The 22,798-nt window shown below is 44.1% G+C and overlaps 1 protein-coding gene across 4 annotated transcripts; it reads right to left on the reverse strand.

Moving 5' to 3' along the window:
- Nucleotides 1-58: 58 nt before the first annotated feature.
- NOSIP (nitric oxide synthase interacting protein) lies at nucleotides 59-21,033 on the reverse strand. Of its 4 annotated transcripts, XM_079950005.1 has the most exons (10): nucleotides 20,916-20,970; nucleotides 19,996-20,106; nucleotides 17,799-17,912; nucleotides 16,848-16,953; nucleotides 15,959-16,040; nucleotides 9,737-9,878; nucleotides 7,880-7,986; nucleotides 4,613-4,800; nucleotides 2,978-3,086; nucleotides 59-573 (listed from the first exon to the last, which is right to left on the reverse strand). In XM_079950005.1, exons 3-10 carry the CDS (start codon nucleotides 17,866-17,868, stop codon nucleotides 502-504), a joined length of 876 nt encoding a protein of 291 aa, XP_079806131.1. In that variant the 5' UTR covers nucleotides 17,869-17,912; nucleotides 19,996-20,106; nucleotides 20,916-20,970; the 3' UTR covers nucleotides 59-501. The 4 variants fall into 4 exon arrangements, with proteins under 4 accessions (XP_079806131.1, XP_079806128.1, XP_079806129.1 ...); XM_079950002.1 differs by lacking the exon at nucleotides 19,996-20,106 and having other exon boundaries at nucleotides 17,799-17,916; nucleotides 20,916-21,033; XM_079950003.1 differs by lacking the exon at nucleotides 19,996-20,106 and having other exon boundaries at nucleotides 20,916-21,028.
- Nucleotides 21,034-22,798: the final 1,765 nt, after the last annotated feature.

Here is a 22,798-nt window from a genome sequence, read left to right on the forward strand (position 1 = left end):
TCTACTTCCAAGTAGATCTGTATAAGACTGCAAGTAGACTGTATAAGTCTCATTGTCCTTGCATTAATAACTTCATTTATTCTGGATTTTATTACCAGCACTGGTGCTTTTTTTTGGGGGGGGGGGCATTTCTCTGTCTTTTGAACATGTAGAGCAAGTATCAAAACACAGCAGACACTGACTTGCACCCTGACACAGTGCTGTTTACAAAGGATTTTTAAGGTGCGTTGTCACCGTGGCAAAACATATCCACTTTAAAAAAATAAAAGGAGACTTTGCGTGGTTAAGGAAGTGGCAGAAATGCACTGAAAAGTGTGGGATAAACGGAGATATATAAACACAAGTGAACTGCCCCGTAAACTAATCCAAACAAGGGCTCAGAAAAGACTGAACTGAGTCCAGCCAATGCAATGTTCGTCGCTTTCAGGGAGCACATCTTGGGCAGCCTAGAGCGGCATGCTGGCTGTTCCTCTCTTCCACAAAGACAGTCGCACAAACATGTTACGCTTGCATAACAGGGCGGGACTTCTTGGCCTCCAGCTCCACGCCTGACCCTGCAAATCCTGTGCCACCCTAGAAGAAGAGAAGACAAGGGTGGATAGCAGCTGTAGAACTTGGAATTTGCTTTGCCTGTGGGACATGCAGTGTGTCTGTTCTGCTTCTGAATGCTTATCTACCACGTTGAGAGGTTCTGGGACTCAAGTCCCAGGTGAAGCCCTGCAACAAGCCCTGATTCCTAATCCCAGATGAATAAGGCAAAGCAAGAGTCTCCCAATCTCGCCTTGTGATGCTAATGCGTATGAGAGGTGCATTTGCGAAGGGAAACTGGGAGCCTGGAGAGGGATGTTTAACCATTCCCCCTTCATTATCCCTTACAAAAAAACAACAACCTCCAGACATCACAGGGAGCTCCTGTGATCTCTCCTCTCTCCTGAATCTGCATCTTTCCCAACTAAAGCTTCCCTTCCACTTATATCTCCCTTCCATAGGTGCCTCCCTGCCATGTTGTTATGAAACCTTGGTTTGTCTTTTGTTGCATGAGGGCCAAAATATGACAAGATCTAAGCAGAGATGCAACCAGAATTATTGCCCATGCGTCAAAAAGCGCTGGCAACGAATGTTTTGCCGCTTGCCCAAGATTAAAAACACAGAAACATCAGTTTAACGTGACTTCAAGCTTCATAAATGGGCAACGGGGCATGCAGAATTTCAGGGATCATCAAGGCTTTGGGTTGTAGCCAACTAACTGGTTGTATGACTAGCATTAGCACAGAACCCTTTATTTTTGTATCGTGTTTGTTGACACACAGGAGAATATAGAGAATTTCAGCTCAAAGACTATGGATTTCTGGCTAGCTGCAGGATAGAGTTCTCTAAATTCACTTCACATATCTTAGGTTTTTTTTTGGGGGGGGGGTGTTAAGTAGTTTGGGAGTCCCTAATAATGCAGAACACTTCTGGATTTGACTTGCAGAGAAGATCTTGAACATTGCTTATGCTGTAAACAAATACATGACTGGAGTAAATTGATGGTGCTGCTTAAAGCTAAGTTCAGGGGTTTATCCTGCGAACATAGTACAGTGGTGCCTTGGTTCTCAAACTTAATCCGTTCTGGAAGTCCGTTCCAAAACCAAAGTGTTCTAAAACCCAAGGCATGCTTTCCCATAGAAAGTAAGGCAAAATTTATTAATCCGTTCCAAACAACCCCTAAAGCAGCAATTTAACATGAAGTTTACTATCTTACAAGACCATTGTTCCATAAAATGAACGCTATAAACAATGTACTGCAGTCACACAATCAATCAGTAACTAAACTGGGTTCCACACTGTCACAAAAACAAAACAAAATAAAAAAGAGCTGCAAAAAGAAAAGAAAAAACGCAAAATAAATAGCAAAAACAGACAAACCTCAGCGTAACACTCAAAACAGAAGTGTGGCACTCAAAACGGAGCATGTTTGGCTTCTGAAAATGTTCCCAAACCGGAGCACTTCCTTCCGGGTTTGCAGTGTTTGGGTTCCAAGTTGTTTGAGAAGCAAGGCACCACTGTACTGAAGGGATTAGCAATACTGAGGAAAACTTGGATGTGTTGATCATCTGTAGTTTCAATCACGTGGGGCAGGGCTATGGGGCATGGAAGAAGTGATTCCTAAAGTATAGCTGAAGAGCTTCAGCATCGTGGAATGGCTCTTCCTGCAATGCCACAGGTGACAAATAAAGATGGGATTAATTTCTCAGAAGGTGAAATGAACCCTGAATTAATGATGCCTTTTGACACCTTGGCTACAGCACTGGGAGTTGATATTTGTTTGAGGATTTGTAGGAAGTTGGGGTCAAATTTCATGCTAGTTAGTACTGCTAACAGGTATTTCCACTCTAAGCAATCAAAAAGCTTTGAGGATGTCTAGGGACATAATTGTCAGTGGGAGTTTAGTTGCCTTGCTGTGTTCGATGAGGTTCAGTAGTTTCCTGATGGGGTCTCTAATATTGCAACCAGGGACAAAGCCAGTCTTAGGCGGCTGGCCAAGATTGATGTGAATATCTTGTAATCTTGGTTTATTAATGAGATTGGGCAGTATGATTCTACTATGAGGCTGTCTTTCATTGGTTTTGGGATGGAGACTATTTTGGAGTGGGTCCAGGTTTTGGGGGTGGGCCCCCCTTTCATGATGCCATTGAATAGGTGGGTCATGTAGGGCAGTGTTCCCCAACCTTGGGCCTCCAGCTGTTTTTGGACTACAGTTCCCATTATCCTTGACCACTGGTCTTGCTAGCGAGGGATGATGGGAGTTGTAGTCCAAAAACAGCTGGAGGCCCAAGGTTGGGGAACACTGATGTAGGGCATCAGGGGTTCTTTGAATTTCCTATAGAATTCTGCTGTAAAGCCATCTGGGCTTGGAGCTTTGTGTGGTTTCAAGTTTTTGAGGAAGCACTGGGAGTTTATAAAGGATTGCAGGAGGTTAGACAGTCACTCTCACCCGCTGTAGAACGATAATGTCCTTGTCAGTCAGCTTCTCTCCATTCACTGGATCAACCATGTCCTTCTTGATGAGTCTCTCCACACACTCTAGAGTCACCACAGAGCCCCTTTGGGGAAGGAAGGAAGGACACACCTATTATTTGCTGCTAAGTATAAGGCCTGGATTCCCACACTTTGCTACTTACAACTATTCCACATCTAGCATACATGCAGAAGACCTCCCATCCCCTACAAAATTTACATAATGTTATGGTTTAAGGGAAAATTATATGAAAATAATATATTGTTGGTATCTAACACCAAGTAAATTGGCAAAAATGTATAAATCTAAATCGAACAAATGTTGGAAATGTAAAGAGAAAGAAGGTTCTTTTTATCATGTATGGTGGTCTTGTAGTAAGGTTAAAGCTTACTGAGAAATTATATACAATGAACTGAAAAGGATGTTCAAAATAACTTTTTTAAAAAAAAACAACCCCAGAAGTTTTCTTTTGGGAATTTTAGGGACAGAACTACCTAAATCGTATAGAAATTTATTTATGTATGCTACTACAGCAGCAAGAATGCTACTTGCCCCAAAGTGGAAAGAAGCAGAAGTCCCAGTAAAGGAAGAATGGATACAAAAACTCGTGGAATATGCAGAAATGGCGAAACTTACCGGAGGAATAAGAAATCAAGATGACAAACTTTTTTATAAAAGAATGGAAATGGTTTACTGAATATTTACAGATAAATTGTAAACAGATAAAAACATTAGCAGGATTATTGTGACAACCTGCAGTTTCACAAGGGTATATATTTAGGTAAAGGTAAAGGGATCCCTGAACATTAGGTCCAGTCATGACCGACTCTGGGGTTGCGGCGCTCATGTCACTTTATTGGCCGAGGGAGCCGGCATACAGCTTCCGGGTCATGTGGCCAGTATGACTAAGCCGCTTCTGGCGAACCAGAGCAGCATATGGAAACGCTGTTTACCTTCCCGTCGGAACACTACCTATTTATCTACTTGCACTTTGATGCGCTTTCGAACTGCTATGTTGGCAGGAGCAGGGACCGAGCAATGGGAGCTCACCCCGTTGCAGGGATTCGAACTGCTGACCTTCTGATCGGCAAGCCCTAGGCTCTGTGGTTTAACCCACAGCGCCACCCACGTCACATATATTTAGAGTACAGTGGTGCCTCGCAAGACGAAATTAATCCGTTCCGCGAGCCTCTTCGTCTTGCGGTTTTTTCGTCTTGCGAAGCACGGCTATTAGCAGCTATTAATGGCTTAGCGGCTTTAAGAAAAAGGAAACAAACTCGCAAGAACTTGCAAGACGTTTCATCTTCCCATAGGGAAATTCGTCTTGCGGAACGACTCAAAAAACGGAAAACTCTTTCGTCTTGCGCGTTTTTCGTCTTGCGAGGTACCACTATAGATAATTAAATGGGCAAGTGAAATAAAATCGGATATGCAGAAGATATTAAAAAATAATAATTAAGGAACCGCAGAAAGATGGGGAAGGAAGTCATATTCTGAAGTGTTAAATTGATTGTAAAACTAATGAAATGTATAAATTTGAAAAGTATAAATAAAAACTTTTTTTAAAAAAGAAGACCTCCCATCTCTGAACTGTCCCATCCCATCACTCACGATGGACGCAGAACAGCACACGGGACAGAGTTTCCAAGCATGTCTCGTGTGACGGCACACACGTAGCGGTCTTGCCGGTTGATCAGCCCTACTCGATCCACGCTAGCATCCACTGGGGTGAAATGCACTGGGATCAGGTCCTTCAACTTCAGGGGCTTCATACTCATGGGACAGTACACACACTTGTCCTAGAATGACAAGGAGCACGCCAAGTTGAGAGGCAGAGTATGAATTAGGAACAATAGAGGCAAATGGGTTAGAGCAAATATTGACACTCTGTCTGAAACACACACACACACACACACCCCCATCAATTCCAGGACGATACAGAGCTTGGTCAAATATTCAAGATACTGAAGATTTTGAAATGCAAGGTATTAAAATCCTGGGAATAAACCTGGAAGCAGAAGCTACTCATGGCCAGCGAACTGGGCACACTCCAGCCTGCGCTGATCAAAGTGAACAAAACTCAACAGAAACTTCCCCGTGGCCAAACTCTTCCCCTCCCTAAGGTTAACTTTTAATCTATCAGAAAAGAAAAAACTCAGGCCAATAAGAAGACTCCCTCACCCTACCTCCTGCACAGGACATTCAAATATAAAGTTAGGAAAGTATTTTGAAGCAGAGGGAAGGGGAACTTAATGCGTGGTTGGAAAAAATTATTTCGGCTTAAACCTTAATACAGGTAACTTGCATCTTATGGGAGGGTTTGGTTCTGGAGGTCCATGCAGAAAACCATAAAACCAGGGACTCCTGGAACTGGCCCCCTGCCTCTGCAAGGTGGAGGGCTGTTTACCTGGCTTTGGAAAGGCAATGTGAGGGCTGAGTAAGCCTGCAATCACAGCAGTGTGCAGGTGGGTTGGGGAAATAAATACAGTCGTACCTTGGAAGTCAAACGGAATCCATTCTGGAAGTCCATTCAACTTCCAAAACATTCAGAAACCAAAGTGCAGCTTCTGATTGGCTGCAGGAAGTTCCTGCAGCCAATCGGAAGCCACGGAAGCCCCATTGGACATTCAGCTTCCAAAAATAATTGTCAAACCAGAACATGGGTTTGTGGAATATGGAAGCCAAAACGTTCGAGAACTAAGCTGTTCGGAAACCAAGGTACGACTGTAACTGGAAAGTGAGTTTCCTCCTCTCCCCATTTATTTATTTATTTATTCCTCACCCCATGCAAGTAAAGTAAGAGTACGATGCAAGTTACTTATATTATCATTTTGTATAAAAAGAATGGGGAAATAGTGATGAAATCTAACAGTCATGACTTTAAATGCTGAAAAAAGGTGAGATGTGGGTTTTACAAAAATCAGAGGTATCAGAACATTTTCTGGGAATTTTCTTCTGATACTAAAATTTATTACGATCTAGTTTAGGGTTTCATTTGGCTTTAGTAATCAAATCTAAAATTAAAAGTATGCACTATATCTCATTCTCCCAACCCCCCATAGCCAAAAGTACCGTAGCTGAAATATTTTATTTGGCGGGGGGGGGGGGGTTGGAAATCAAGAGAGTAGATTTTATGTGGTTTAGATGGTTGAGCAAATTACAAGTTTTGGTAGGAAATTGTTTTAATTGAATCACTTTTAAGACACGTCAGCTGAACAGCATAAAAAGTAAACATTATAAGGAAGTAAAAGAAGAAAGCATTGCACTGGAAATTGGTTTGTCAACAGACAGCTGTGTAGTCAGCTAATTAAATAATACGGTTGGTCATCTGGGGGGGAGTTAATTCCAGTTTTGAAACTGCGTAAGTTTTACTAGAATTGTATCCATTATATTACAAACAAATTTTTAGGAAACAATGCATTTTCAGAAATCAAAGATGTTCATAGAAAAGTGTAGCAGCAAATGTCCTGTTGGGGAAAATTTTCCAGCTCACATTACTGGGACTGGGTGGAGCTTCCTGGGTACCTTTGAAGGTGCTGGTTACCCAACCCAATCCTTTGCTGCTGCTCACCATAATACATTGGAAGTGAAAAGCCTATGGCCCTGCAGATGTTGCTGAACTTCAGCTTCCATCATCCCTGCAGAACACTCTTAGGCTGCGTCCTGTACTCGCTCACCTAGGAGTAAGCCTCCATGAAATTAACTGCATTTACTTCTTAGTAGACATATGTGTTGTGCTGCCAGCTTCACAGCAGCGGAATACACTAGTTCGACCTTCTGATTTGATTATTTCCTTCTACCGGTCTACAATTGAAAGTGTCCTTTCATACTGCATCACGGTGTGGTACGCTGGTTTGACATGAACTGATAGGAAGTGCCTACAGAGGGTGGTGAATACAGCACAAGATATTATGGGCTGTCACATGAATCCGCTGGATGAAATAGCAGAAGAACACTGCCTCAGGAGAGTGAGGAAAATTCTCAGGGATGATTCACACCCTAGCCTGCACTTTCTCGATCTCCTGCCATCAGGCAGAAGATATAGAAACATGTTTAGTCGCACCAACAGGGTAAAAACAGCTTCTATCCATGGGCTGTTAGGCTGCTGAATGAAAAGATAACAACAGGGCAACTGACTTTCGGGTTGGGTGGGTGTGCATCAGTAAACAAGGGGAATTAAGACTAAGAGAGCTGAGTGGAGGTGCTCGTGTAATCTCACTGTATACAAGTTGTACAAGTGACAATAAAGTATTTCAGTTTCAATTTCAATACCTTTCAACTCCACAGCCACACAGGAGGGAAAAAACAAATGACAAAAAAGGACCATCTCAACTGGAAGACAGTATCTTCCTAATCTCAAAGACAGCAACCAGCTCAATGCAGCTAACGCCTCAGGACTTCTCCCAAGAACTCTGGAAGTGCAGTTTTGTGACCATGACAGAAGTTCTCTATTCCAAGAGTTTCAATTTTCTGGGTGTGTTGGAGACACTGTGACAGGTAAATTGGTTTAGATTTGATGTTGGACAGAAATTAAGTGGTTACCAACTGTAATGTAAAGGCTGAGAAATAAGCTATAATAAGTAATAATAAGTTACAAGAAGGATTTGCTGAGCTAATAATTTGAACTGGAATACAAAAAGGGGAGGTGAGAGGAGGTCTGGGAAACAAGTTAATAGAAAATAAGTAATGGAAATTGTATCTGTTTTTAATTGTTTTCAATTTTGTATGTTTGTTATTTTTTGTGTCTCTTTTGTTTTTGTATTATTTTGGAAATGTTAATAAATATTCTTTAAAAAAAAAAGATTTGTAGTGCAGACACTCCCTAAGGAAGACGGGGCAATGCGTGAGCTGGGAAAAGGAATGACAAAAGGAACTCACTGGCTTCGGAATGACTTTGGTCTTGGCCTCTGGGGTCAGCGAAGGAATCCAAAAGCTGGGCAGCTGTTTGGCTTTCTCTTCATTGCTGGGTCCAGGCTGAGCATCTCCTGCAATCCACAGAACAGGGCAGTTATTAAGTCCCATAGTTTCCCAAGAAAGAGGTGAAAATCTAAGGTGGTGTGTGGAAAGACATGGCTGTATAGCGGGAGCAGAAAACCTTCAACATGCAGGTCAGTCTCGGCCCATGCGGACATTTCTCCCAAACCACAACCACCTGCCAATCAGTGGAGGCCACTGGGGGATATCAGCCAACAAGCAGGGGAAAAGGTTCAATCCTGCAGAGTGCTGCTTAATAATAATAATAATAATAATAATAATAATAATAATAATAAATTTATACTCTGCCCAACTGGCTGGGTTTCCCCAGCCACACTGGGTGGCTCCCAACAAAATTAATGATAATAATAAAAAAGTAATAAAACATCAGACATTAAAAACTTCCCTGAACAGGGCTGCCTTCAGATGTCTTCTAAAAGTCAGATAATTGTTTATTTCTTTGACATCTGATGGGAGGGCGTTCCACAGGGTGGGTGCCACTACTGAGAAGGCCCTCTGTCTGGTTCCCTGTAACTTTGCTTCTCGCAGTGAGGGAACCGCCAGAAGGCCCTCCGAGCTGGACCTCAGTGTCCGGACTGGACAATGGGGGTGGAAACGCTCCTTTGGGTATACTGGGCCGAGGTCATTTAGGGCTTTAAAGGTCAGCACCAAGACTTTGAATTGTGCTTGGAAATGTACTGGGAGCCAAGGTAGGTTTTTCAGGACTGGTGTTATATGGTCTCGGCGGCCACTCCTAGTCACCAGTCTAGCTGCCACATTCTGGGTTTGTTGTAGTTTCTGGGTCGCTTTGCCATTGTGTTCCTGGCAGGGAATGTGCTGACACAGCAGACCCCTGAAGAGAGCAGGATTGTACCAGCTAGTGAGCAAAGTTAAGTCCTGCTGCTTCATTCCTTGTGGGGAATGCACTAGCGGAACAGTCCCCTCCCACCTATCAGATCCCTGAACACATCGTGATGTCAGATGAATGACAGGTGGGTGGCCCCACCCACCTGTCAAAGCTAGCTTGCAGGGGTGCAGGGAGATAAAAGATCTAGCTCTCCAAGTGAAAAAAGATTCCCTAACCCTACACTGGAGCTCACCTGCAGACTTGCCCTACTGAGTTTTTGACAGGATCCAGCATGTACTGACTTAGGCATCCCTGAAGCTGAACCCTGGTAGTCCAGTTGACCACAACCCCCAGCAAAAGCTTTAAACACCGTAACAAAACACACCAGGTACCCAGGACCACGCAACCCTCTTTGCTTCATGCTTGGGAGAAGGGTTTACACCTCATTGCGGCCACCCACAATTCCCCCAGGAGTTTCACTTCACACATGAGGAGTTGTGTGGGTTTGAGACAAATATTCAAAGAGGCTGACAGCCGGAGAGCTACAAAGAATAGGGGGCACTGTGGAGATGTGGGAAGAACTTTAAACCAGGGTGAGAAACCAGTGTGATTGTGGCAATGGGAGATAAACTGTGGACAGCATGTGATCCAGCGACACTCGAGTTGTGTTTTAGGGCACTGCCAAAACCCAAAGAAAAACAAAGAGCATCTCTAAAAACACTTCATTGCTGCCGAACAGATAGGACCAGAACAGAGAAGGGTGGGGGAAATATTACTATGAAGCACAGGTAAGATGTACATGGCTCTGTCTAAGGAGTAACTGGGAGGTGTCATTCACTTTCTTTACACTTTTCTTATTTCTCACACTTTTGTCGCTTGGCCCTGTACCAAATCCACCGCTCCTCCGCACTTACCCGCCTTGCGATCAAAGGGGTTGAGAGGTTTGCTGACAATGCTCATCTCTTTGTCGAGGAAATTTTTCACCTTGGACTCTTTGGCAGCCTTGCTCAACTCCGCCAACTCCGTCTTCTTCTCATTCTTCTGCTTTTCGTAGGCCTGCAGTTGGGCACAGGAATAAAAATTGTCATGGCAAAGACAAAGCTCTCCCGCTAAAATACGGAAGGGGCACACTCCTTGCTATGATCCAAGTGAGAGAGACGCAATGAAAGTGAAGAGAGAGAACAGGCATTGGGCATGAAAAGAAATCAGCAAAAAGCACAGAGCAGCCTTCAGCTGTTTTGGAGTGCCACCTTAAGCACTTTACATTAAAATTTTTTTTGAAAACCACCCTATTAAGCAACAATTGGTGCTGTGGGTTAAACCACAGAGCCTAGGGCTTGCCGATCAGAAGGTTGGCGGTTCGAATCCCCACGACGGGGTGAGCTCCCGTTGCTCGGTCCCTGCTCCTGCCAACCTAGCAGTTCGAAAGCACCTCAAAGTGCAAGTAGATAAATAAGAGAGTCTGTGTACTGGTCCAGTAAACGCTTCCGCTGCGCAACCAGCAACAGTTCTCTTTGCAGAGCATTAATTAAGTCCAGTGCAGAGATTCTTGTTGCAGTACATGCTTCAGAGTCTTAGCAGCAAGGAAATAACGACACAGGGAAGCCTGTCTTTCCAAAGACAGGTTTATTGCAGAAAGATAACAGAAACACCTCCGGAGCTTTCAGACATTTTTGCTTCACGCCCCACACAGGCAGAGAAAACAAACACTCTTTATATACTGAGCAACTTAACAACATAACGAGCTTCACTACTTAAAGTGACATGACATTGCTAACTTGCCAGCGTCTTAGGTTTCACACCCTAACACCCCCTCTCGCTGGCAATACAAAAACAAAATTACTTCAGACCCATTTCTTCACAAAAGTTTTCATGCCGCTGAAACCCAAGCGGTTTTGTAAAACCATCAGCTTGATTTTCATGACTGGGACAGTAATTTAATTTAACAATTCCTGCTTTTACCGTTTGACAAACATTTTGAAAGCGGATATCCAAATGTTTTGTACGACCTTTAAACTGCCCATTTTGTGCTAACTTAAGACACGGTTGATTATCACCCCATACAGTGATAGGAGTGATGGCCTTTTCATACATCTCTTGTGCCAAGCATTTGTAAAATTCTAGATCTCTACATAACTCAGATAAGGCACAGAACTCAGCTTCTGTTGACGACAAAGCAATCAGGTTCTGTTTCTTGGATCTCCACCCAATCAGAGAGTTACCAAATTTTATTACACAGCCAGACACTGATTTTCTATCCTTTAAATTTGCCCAATCACTATCTGCCCAACAAGTAATCTGTGCTTGTCCTTCAGAAGATAATTCAAGGCAAAAATCTTTGGTGTATTGTAAATATCTTAACACTCTTTGAATTCCTTTCCATGCATTTACACTAGGTTTTGAAGCTTCTCTGCTGAGTAAGTTAACAGCGTAAGCAATGTCTGGTCTACTCCATTGCGAAAGATGAAGTAAGCTTCCCAGTGCTGACTGAAAGATTTCAGCACGCTTGAATTCAGCACTATCCTTGAACTCATTGTCTTTTACAAAACCCATTTCCATTGGCGTTCTAACACCTGCACACTCCGTCATGCCAAACTTTTTCAACATTTGCAATATCTTGCCTTTTTGATTCAGTAGAAAACTGCCATTTTTGGTCCTATCTATCTGAACACCAAGATAGACCTTTACATCACCAAGATTCTTAACTTTGAAGTATTTATTTAACTCTTTGGCTAGTTTTTTTACTTGTTCTTGTGTCTTTGAAGTATAAATCAGGTCATCTACATAAACAAGCAAAGATTCTTGAGCATCTCCTGAACCTCTGAAATATAAGCAATTGTCAGCCTTGCTCCTGCTAAAACCAATGCCTACCAAAACGTCATTTAAACACTCATTCCAATTATGAGCAGATTGCTTGAGTCCATAAATAGATTTATGTAGTTTCCATACCTGATTTGATTTACCAACTTTCAATCCTGGCGGTAGCTCCATATAGAGCTCTTCAGCCAAGTCTGAATGAAGATAAGCTGTAGAGACATCAAATTGATTCACTTTGAACCCTTTCTGAGCAGCAACTGCTAATAGTGCCCGAAGGGTTTCACTCCTTGAAGTGGGTGCATAGACTTCGGAATAATGTAACCCCTTTCTTTGAGTAAAACCTCGAGCTACAAGCCTTGCTTTGTACTCTGGTTTCCCCATCGCTGTTGTCTTTATCCTGTACACCCACCTACAACTTACTGCCTTGGTACCTTCTGGCAGTTTGGTGATGGAAAACACACCCAGTTCTTTCATAGAATTCAACTCTTTTTGCATGGCCTCACGCCACCTACTGGCCTCCTCCTGGGGTAATTGCTCAACCTCCTCAAAACTTTCAGGTTCGCAATTTGCCAAACCAGCCCAAACACTAATAGCTTGGTACCTTTCAGGAGGTATACCTTTGTTGGCACGCTTGGAACGCCTTAACGGTTCCTGTGATGTTCCTTCAGTTTCCCCCTCTGACCCAGAATCACTAGTCGTCACCTGTTTATCACTAGTAGTTGAAGAACTTTCTGATTCTGACTTTACACGTCTCTCTTGCTGTACGGGTGAACTTTTAGAGCTAGAAGATTCTGACTTTACAGACTTGGGTGAACTAGGCGATTTCTCACCCTCGTCCTCAGACTCAAATTCCTCAGCCTGTTCTGGAACTAATACCTGCCCTGGGGCCTGAGTTTCATTGTTACTGTTCACCACATCAAATAGTATGTCAGGATTTCCATGAATTTTATTCCAACCATCCTGTTCACAAAATTCCGCACTTCTGCTGATTGTGATTTTTGTTTGATTGCCTTCTACATTCACAAATCTCCAACCTTTTGTGTTTGCTTGATAACCACAGAAAAACATTTCTTTAGATCTAGGATCGCCTTTCCTACGTTGTGCCCTAGGCACCAGCACATAAGCACGACATCCAAAAACTCTTAGATGATCAATTTTTGGTTTTTTCCCAAATAGCATGAAGTAAGGAGTGTTGCCTACTGTGCTATTGTACACTCTGTTAAAAGTATAATTCGCATACAGTGCAGCCTCAGCCCAAAACCGCTGAGGAAGTCCAGAATCAAACAGCAAAGCAGCAATGGCTTCCTGTAATGTTCGAAATTTTCTTTCGGCAACTGCATTCTCCTGTGGTGAATAGGGATTGGTAAGTCTATGAACTATACCTTTCCTTTTTAACCACGTCTCCAGCGTGTGGTTCACATATTCCCCACCACGATCTGATTGTATTTTACGCACCCTGGTGTCAAATTTACATTCGACTTCTTCAATCCAATCCGTCAGGATGGAAGCTGCTTGTGATTTTTCTTTCAGAAAGAAAACCCAACTAGCCCTTGAAAAATCATCCATCAAAATTTGCATAAATCTCGCACCTCCAAGCGATTTGACTGGCATAGGGCCACACACGTCTGTGTGCACAAGTTCAAAGGGTTTCTTGCTTACTCTATCAGATCTAGGATAGTTACATGTCTTAACCTTAGCATGTTTACAAGCACAACAATCCAGAAAATTTGGACAGGGTTTAATGTTACACTCCTCAGCTAAATCTGGCATCTTGCTTACTTACTTAAAGCATATATGAGCTAACCTTCTGTGTAGTAGATGTGCACAACCTGTATGAGGAGCCTTATTTACACACTTAGCTTGCGCTTCACCTGTTGAACATCTACCTGCTGCTAACTGCTCTTCATCCAAAACAAAAAGCCCATCCTCACAGGGAATTTTAACTAGCTCCTTCCCCTGTTTCGAAATGGTGCACACATCATTTTCAAACTCAACCTTAAAACCACTTTTTACCAGGCATGACACACTCAAAAGTCCATTCTTCATTCCTGGAAGAACGAAAACAGGAAGGTTAGTTTGCAAACAATTAACATAAATTGTGCCTTTAAGGTTCATTTCTCGTTTACTATTGTCTGCTATAGTCACAGTTTTTGCAACTGGCAATGTCTTGCAGTTCATCAAGCTGCCACTAGATGTCGCTGGAACTAAACTGTGACTTGCTCCACTGTCAATAATCCACTTCAAGGTTTGTTGGCTCCTTTTAGGACTCTGTTGTGCTGCCATTGCAGATAGTCCCTTATCAGCACCTGCTCCCCCTCTGGATCGTTGATTCTTGTAGTTCTCACTTCGTCTTCCCCTGTAGCTCCGGAAACTGACCTTGGACTGTTGAAATTCCTGTTGCTTTTCTGGACACTTTGCTATCAAATGAAACCTGCTGCCACATCGAAAACATGACTTGCTGGCCATGGCAGACACTTGTGAGGCTTCCTTACAACTCTGCCTGCTAGTTCCCCCATGCTCTATGGTGGCTCTATGGTGAATTCGCCTAAGAGCTTCCCAAATTTCAAATGCAGACCTTAAATTTTCCACATGAGGTAATTGGGAATCGTCTATCGATACCATCAACATGCATCTAGCTTTAGTGTCCATTTTATCATGTTCCCTGTTCTGAGCATGTGCAGCAGCCTGTTGCTCTGCTGTGGCATCTGCTGCAACAGCCACAAATGGCTTTCGCCTCTGGACATAGTCAGCCCACACTTCTTTGGCTTCCAACCAGACTTGAGCCCTCTTAGACCACTGCACGTAATTAGCAGAGTTCAACTTTGTAAAGGGAACCTGGAAATTTTCCACTGCCATTCTTGGGGTCGGCTGCTACTCCCTCTGTGTGCCCTTGCTTCTCTTTCCCCTTGGGATTTGTTTTACTCACTTTTCAGACGCCTCCAGCCTCCTCTGAAGCCTTTTAAACTTTTTTCCCTCTGTCTCTTCACTAGCAACCTACCACCGTCTTCTGTTTTTATTAACAAAACAAAAACACAACGGGAGGTCAAGCTAGCCTTTTGCAGCTAATGAAGCTGTAAATCTTCACTTACGCAGCTCTCTCAACTTTCTGCAGCCTCTCAGTTCCTTTAAGAGCTGGATTTACGACCAAGCTGGTCTTCTCTCATCCGAAAGCTGCTCTCACTTTCTCTGCACACAATACAGCTGTAGAAACGTAGAAGGATCCATAACCTAAGAGAGTCTGTGTACTGGTCCAGTAAACGCTTCCGCTGCGCAACCAGCAACAGTTCTCTTTGCAGAGCATTAATTAAGTCCAGTGCAGAGATTCTTGTTGCAGTACATGCTTCAGAGTCTTAGCAGCAAGGAAATAACGACACAGGGAAGCCTGTCTTTCCAAAGACAGGTTTATTGCAGAAAGATAACAGAAACACCTCCGGAGCTTTCAGACATTTTTGCTTCACGCCCCACACAGGCAGAGAAAACAAACACTCTTTATATACTGAGCAACTTAACAACATAACGAGCTTCACTACTTAAAGTGACATGACATTGCTAACTTGCCAGCGTCTTAGGTTTCACACCCTAACAATAAATAGGTACCGCTCCGGCGGGAAGGTAAACGGCGTTTCCATGCGCAGCTCTGGTTCGCCAGAAGCGGCTTAGTCATGCTGGCCACATGACCCGGAAGCTGTACGCTGGCTCCCTTGGCCAATAAAGCAAGATAAGTGCCGCAACCCCAGAGTCGGCCACGACTGGACCTAATGGTCAGGGGTTCCTTTACCTTTTTAAACCATCACAGTTCTAAAGTTCTCACTACACTTTCTGTTATACCCTTCTGTGAAGTCACTTGTAGGCCCCACTGAGCAGATGGCATCAGTGGCTCCTGGTTCTTAGAGGCAATTCCTGTTGAAGGCACTGGAGCAAGAGTGGTGATTTAAGTGCCCTCTTCCCTGCCCTATATGGCTGTCTTGCACTGGGTCAGAAGCAAGGCACCCAGGAGAACATCCCGAAAGGAAGGGTGCTATGCGAGGCGAGCCTATTTCACACAGGTTCTTAACAAAGATGGAAGCCCCATCCTGAGCCCCTTGGAGGCAGGGGAGAAAACAAATGTACCAGATTAAAAAGATCTCTACTTCAACTAGCCTGGTTTCCATGTGGCTTGGCATATATATTTCATTTTACCAGTTCTCTTGAGTGCCACCTCCTCCCCTTTCGTAAAGTATTGGTGCAGTGCTCTCTCACCCATCCATTAAACCAGCTGACAGCTGTGAACATACAAATCTGGCTCTTCAGATTAGCATACTAGCCACTTCTCTGGTTACCTTCATTTGCCGGGCAATCTCCTTTTTCTGGTGCAGGATGTACTCTAAGATGGCTTCTTTCTCATACAGGTATCCATCAGGGCTGGAGAGGGACACAGGCAGGATGAGAATCACAATTAAATTTCACTTCCATAAAGGCTCCCATGCAAGCTGCAGAGCACCACAGGAGTATCCATATGAACCTCAAAGGTCAAGGGTACACCTGGGAGGTCATGCCACCAAACCAAGATATCATTCTACAGCAGAATGGGACATTATAGTCCTGTGATAAATACTAGACTTTGGTTGGGGTTCAAGTTCCTGCTCAGTTATGGACAGGTATATGTTAGCCACAATTTGCCATCTGTGAAATGGGAATGTAATCACCGCTTCCCAGCGGCAGAAGCGAATTTGACTCTACAGTCATACCTTGGAAGTCAAACAGAATCTGTACCGGAGGTGCGTTCGACTTCCAAAACATTTGGAAACCAAAGCGCGGCTTCTGATTGGCTGCAGGAAGCTCCTGCAGCTAATCGGAAGCCACGAAAGCAGTGCCGGACGTTCGGCTTCTGAAAATCATTCGAAAACTGGAACACTCTATTCCAGGTTTTGCTCATTCAGGAGCCGAGGCGTTTGAGATCCAAGGTACGACTGTACAGGAATTTGCATGAAAAAGAACATAAATAATTATTATCTCAACAGACATATATAGCGAGTGAACAAATAATTTCACTTAACTCTGCGAGTCAATGAAAGAAGCAACTTTGTGTGAGTGCATGCATGTTGGATCCAGGTTTAGAGATCCACTGCTTTATTAGTGAACTACAAAAAAGGCAAGTGGTTAAGTAGTGTAGCAGATCTCCAGTTTAATACACTGAACAGTCTCCTGTGGGCCTTGCCAGATATTTACGTCACAACAGGGTCCTTGCAGGGCTGCAGGGAGAGGCAGCAGCAGTCAAAATCCTTGACAGCATCTTTGCTCAGACGGACGTTCTGGGTCCCGTATCCAGAGGCAGCTGGGGAAAGGTGGGGGGGAGCAATGGTCACATTAAGGCCACATTAATGAAAAGAGCCTGCCTGCCTAAATGGCTCTGCTAAATCTCTAAATCCAGAAAGGGAAAACAGTTGGTAAAATATCTGCCCAGAGAAGCCCAGGTTGTCAAGTGACCTGCTCAGGACTGCTCACCTGATTGCTAACAGTTTAAGGGCTGGCAACCCATAATCTCCTCCAGCAATAGAGAGAGAAGGCGGAATTAGCTTGGAGTTGCATAGCTTAATTTCCACCTGAGTTTCAATGAAACACTGGGTGGTGTTAAATCAGACCACAGGGTGTGCCCAATACTCTTGACTATCCCAGAGCTTCTCCCAATTCTCACCTGGCTATAAGCAAACGTACCAGTGATTTGCCTCCCTGTTTTGACCTTTATTCTCTCACTGCACTAGGCCTGGAGCAGTGCTCAAATTCCATAGTGGTGAAAGGGAGGCTGCTGGTCCCAAGCTTTTGTGGTACCTCCCTTAAACCACTGCTTTTATGAAGGCTACGGGGAAGGAGAACCATTTTCATAATTAGGGAGTGTTGGATGGTAGTTGGGCTTCTAGATTTCACTAAGGGCCCCCCCCCCAGCTTCCCCTGTAGATTCAAGTACTGCCTCAACTTCCCTATCTAGCAACAGTCCTGGTTTTAGTTGCCCCAACTCACAATTTTGTTCTCCCAAACCTAGCCAGGGTTTCCCCTTCATTCAGAATCCTGGGGTCCTCACCTGCAGCCCCCACCACTGCCACTGCAGCACAAGGTTCCCCCTGCAGCACTGCTGAAACCCTTCAAGTCTCAATCCAGTCCTACAGAAAGCAGCCTCCTCACCTGTGTCCTTTTTCTTTTCATGGTAGGTGTAGACAGCTCCTGCTGTGCAGTTCTTGCCATGGCGCGTCATGCCAACTTAGATGGGCAATCCAGGAAGAAGCCGGCAGCTCCTCCCTGCCTTCATAAAGATATGTTTTGGTTAAGCACATTGTCAGGGCCTGATACAATACAGTACTAGACGCAAAGAAGCTCATGGACTGTGTTGGATACGGATGCAGGTTAGAAGAGCCACAGGGTTGGAGGGGGGAGAATTAAGGAGGGGGGAATGGGGTAGATGGACAGAAAGCTCAGGAAATGTTCGTGGGGTGGCTCAACAGGCTCAACCTACCTTCTTAACTGGAGGACTCAAAGATTCCTCTCTGGATATTCAGGAATCCTACTTTTAACATCTCCAAATCTATTCCCCCGCCACATTCCCAAATCTATCACAGGCAGACTCATGTCCCATAAAATATTCATAAAATATTTTGCTAAGGGTTCCTGTACCTTTAATTATTGTGCAGCAGAGTGATTTTCAACAGGTACAGCTTTACACCCCAGCCCCCAAAAGACAAGCTGCGCCTCCTGCAATTCCCCAGTGTTAAACAAACAGGATGAAACTGTCTATACTTTTTTTTCCTGCTCATCCTAAATACCAAGGAGCTCTCATTGTCATGCCAAGGTAAGGTAAAGGTAAAGGAACCCCTGACCATTAGGTCCAGTCGTGACCGACTCTGGGGTTGCGGCGCTCATCTCGCTTTATTGGCCAAGGGAGCCAGCGTACAGCTTCCAGGTCCTGTGGCCAGCATGACTAAGCCGCTTCTGGCGAACCAGAGCAGCGCACGGAAATGCCATTTACCTTCCCGCCAGAGCGGTACCTATTTATCTACTTGCACTTTGACGTGCTTTCAAACTGCTGGGTGGGCAGGAGCAGGGACCGAGCAGCGGGAGCTCACCCCGTCGTGGGGATTCGAACCGCCGACCTTCTGATCAACAAGTCCTAGGCTCTATGGTTTAACCCACAGCGCCACCCGCATCCCTGTCATGCCAAGGTATCAATTACCAATTGTCCCACAACCCAGCCTGTTGTTCTCAAATGTGCCTTCTTTCATGGGATGACAGCTCTCAAGTTCTCCTTATTTTGAAGTCTATTTTGAAGTCATACCAAAGCTTGAGACCACTGAAATTCACCCATCTTCACATGAGGGGGGGGGGATACATTCATTATGAGCCACACTCCCAAGAAGGAAAGGTCAGATACACCCTAAAAAACCAGCAACAGAAGTGGTTTCTTCTGTTGTTTAATGGCACAAGATGTACGACTGCCACCTAGCGGAGGTTAGCTAACCATTTCGCTAGCATCTATATATGGGGGGGGGGGCACTGTGGCCCTCCAGAGGTTGCTGGACTACAAGTGCCACCATCCTTGATCACTGGCCCCTCCCCAACAGCACATACAATCATTAAAATGATCTAAACATCTGATAGCTTTTTAAAACCCTCTACTTGAGAATAGCCTCCACATCACTCTCAATCCCTTTTCCCTTACAAACCAAGTAGCGGTGGGGAAATAATTGCTCCCCATGCTATCTTCCTGTAAAAATGCCCAAAACGCAATTTACCAGTGACAATACTACCTGCTATTCCCAAACAAATACAAGAATGAGAGTCTGCAGCAGAATTAAGTCTTGCAGGAGAAACATCAAATGATATCACTAATTAATATCAAGAAATTGCTCCCAGACAACTTCATTCCTGCCTGTGTTCCCATTTCCCCAAAGAGCGTTCTGACTTAAAATCCCCAACACACAACAAATCTCAAACTCCCCGGCAGAGCAATTAATACAAGGATTATAAACATTATGAATCCTGTTCTTAAAAAGTTCTGGAGAGGTATAAGCAGCATAGTACCTGAAAGTCTCACAGTTCAGTGTCCCTCAATGAAAGACACAAAACACCCCAACTGACAACTCACTATAGCATCCCTCAACATTTTAGTCTTTCATAAATTATTAGCTTCCTCCTTGCCACTGCACTAGGTCTCCATTTTGCACACCTTCTGCATTACGCCATATCCTCTCTGCCAATTTTAAAACACTTCCCACCTCAATATCACCGATTTGACAACTGTGTTCTCCTCTACCGCTCAAAGCCTTATCTGGCTCACAAGTACTCTGACTTACGGTATTTACCCTAGGCTGCAATCCTACACACACACTTACCAAGGAGTAAGTGAAGGTTCAGTGGGGCTTCCTTCTGATTGCACCCTTATAAGCCTTCTTTCTCAGTGATCCTCCCTGCTCCCCTTCCGGGCACCCAGATGCAACCCCTTTTAATCATATCAAAGGGTGAAATGTCAGCCAGTAGCTATAACATTGCACGAAATGCTGCAAGCACTTAAACCGTCTCTTCTACGCAATGGTTTCAGGTGCTGGAGCCCTGGCCACTTTTTCACCTGGCCAGCACATTCCTCACCCACCACTCACCCCCACACCCGCCACAAGCTCCATCTCTTCCCAAGACGGTTTCCCCAGCAAGTTTCCAGTCCTCATTTGCACCTGCAACGTAATCATTCCACCAGAAACACGAACATAAGTTGCTCTGTCACCATCTCCATCCATCTCTGGCGCCAATGTTTCTCTCACAAGAACCGGGGCTGCCCTTGCCTCCCTCTGGCAACCTTAGACCAGTATCACTGGGCTATTGTTATTTTTGTTGTTATTGTTATTGTTATTGTTATTGTTATTGTTATTGTTATTATTATTATTATTATTATTATTATTATTATTGTTTATACCCCGCCCATCTGGTTCAGTTTCCCCAGCCACTCTGGGTGGCTCCCAATCAAGTGTTAAAAACAGTACAGCGTTAAAATAAATATATTATTTCATAAATAACATGACTGGGCTAGGAAACGACGACGACAGTAGCCCAGCCCTGCCCTTGCGCCTTCGCCATCGTGGAATTCAGTCGGTGAAGCTTTTCAAGGAGAGGAGACCATGTATTATTCAGTGCGAAAGGCACAGCTACAGCCACGAGTTCAAAACTTGGCAACCCCGCCACCAACTCCTGGTCCCAGCCCACACCCGACACCCATGCACCTTCCTCTCTGCCGAGCATAAGGGGTGGGGGGTTTACCGTAAAACAGGCAACGTTTCTCTCTCCCCCACCTCGGCCAAGGGATCCGGAAGCAGGAAGTGCACAACCTCCGGAAGTACTTTGAAGTCCGGCAGCTCTGGAGCTGTGCATTAGCCAAATTGTTCCCGTCACAGAGGAAACAAGGTGCGGGAGGCAGAGGGGCCGCGGAGTTGAGGTTCCTCTGCAGAAAGGAGGCCATAAGCCGAGGCTTATTATTGTTTAATGCCTTCAGGGAGGGAGGGAGGGAGGGAAAGAGAAAGACACACACACACACACACATATATATATATATATACACACACGCACACATATATATATGTATCCCTTATACATATACACAAATGTATGTATGAATACATATATAATATATATACTTTTCATAAACTGTGTGTGTATATATATATATATGAGAAAAGTATTGAACACACACACATATACAGTTCATATATATGTGGCAGTCCTATGCGCTGGGCGTACCCCATTTAATGCAGTGGTTCTTATGTTGTTGTGGTGGTTTAGTCGTTTCAGGGCCGTCAAGCATATCCGGCGCCGTAGTGCAAAGCTCCTTCCGGCTACCCCCCCCCCCCATTTCTCTCTTTTTATATATAATATTTTTTATTATTTTTAGCATACAAAATTTTTTAAGACATACCACTCAAATTATTAGGGGACGCAGGTGGCGCTGTGGGTTAAAGCCTCAGCGCCTAGGGCTTGCCGATCGAAAGGTCGGCGGTTCGAATCCCTGCGGCGGGGTGCGCTCCCGCTGCTCGGTCCCAGCGCCTGCCAACCTAGCAGTTCGAAAGCACCTCCGGGTGCAAGTAGATAAATAGGGACCGCTTACCAGCGGGAAGGTAAATGGCGTTTCCGTGTGCGGCTCTGGCTCGCCAGAGCAGCGATGTCACGCTGGCCACGTGACCCGGAAGTGTCTCCGGACAGCGCTGGCCCCTGGCCTCTTAAGTGAGATGGGCGCACAACCCCAGAGTCTGTCAAGACTGGCCCGTACGGGCAGAAGTACCTTTACCTTTACCTTTACCTTTACCACTCAAATTATTATACATATGTCCTTGTTTGGACTTCCTTCAGCATCTCTGTTAGCCTTCCATCTTGATTATTTCTCCTGCAATTCTTAACTTAATATTGCCTTTACCTTTTCTAACAAATTATTTCTCCCTTTCCATTTTTACAATATTTCTTAAATTACTCCTCACAGAACTTTTTGTAGTCCTACAAACGTAATCTGATCATCACAAATACTTTTCAAATACTTAGTAAATTTAGTCCAGTCTTCGGTAAACCTCTGGTCCCGCCGGTCTCGGAACCTTCCTGTTAGTTTGTCTAATTCTGCGTAGTCCATCAATTTCAACCTCCATTCTTCTAATGTTGGTAGTTCTTTTTGCTTCCATTTTTGGGCCAATAATATTCTTGCTGCTGTAACTGCATATAAAAAGAACTTACAATCTTTTCTGTTTATATCATTTCCAACAACACCTAAAAGTAATGCTTCCGGTTTTTTAATAAAAGTATATTTCAACATTTTTTTCAACTCGTTATATATCATCTCCCAGAAGCATTTCACCTTTTTACATTCCCACCACATATGATAAAATAATCCTTCTTTTTCTTTACATTTCCAACATTTATTACTGACTTTATACATTTTTGCTAACTTAACTGGTGTGATGTACCATCTGTACATCATCTTCATCATGTTTTCTTTTAATGCATTACGTGCAGTAAGTCCTAAACCTTCTTTCCATAATTTGACCCAGTCACTTAACTGAATATTATATCCTAAGTCTTTTGCCCAATGAATCATAACTGATTTTACCTCCTCATCTTTCAAGTGCCATTCAAGCAGTAATTTATACATTTTTGACAGAATT

This window comes from Podarcis cretensis (genome assembly GCF_951804945.1).
Source record: "Podarcis cretensis genome assembly, chromosome: 13".
NCBI lineage: Eukaryota > Metazoa > Chordata > Lepidosauria > Squamata > Lacertidae > Podarcis > Podarcis cretensis.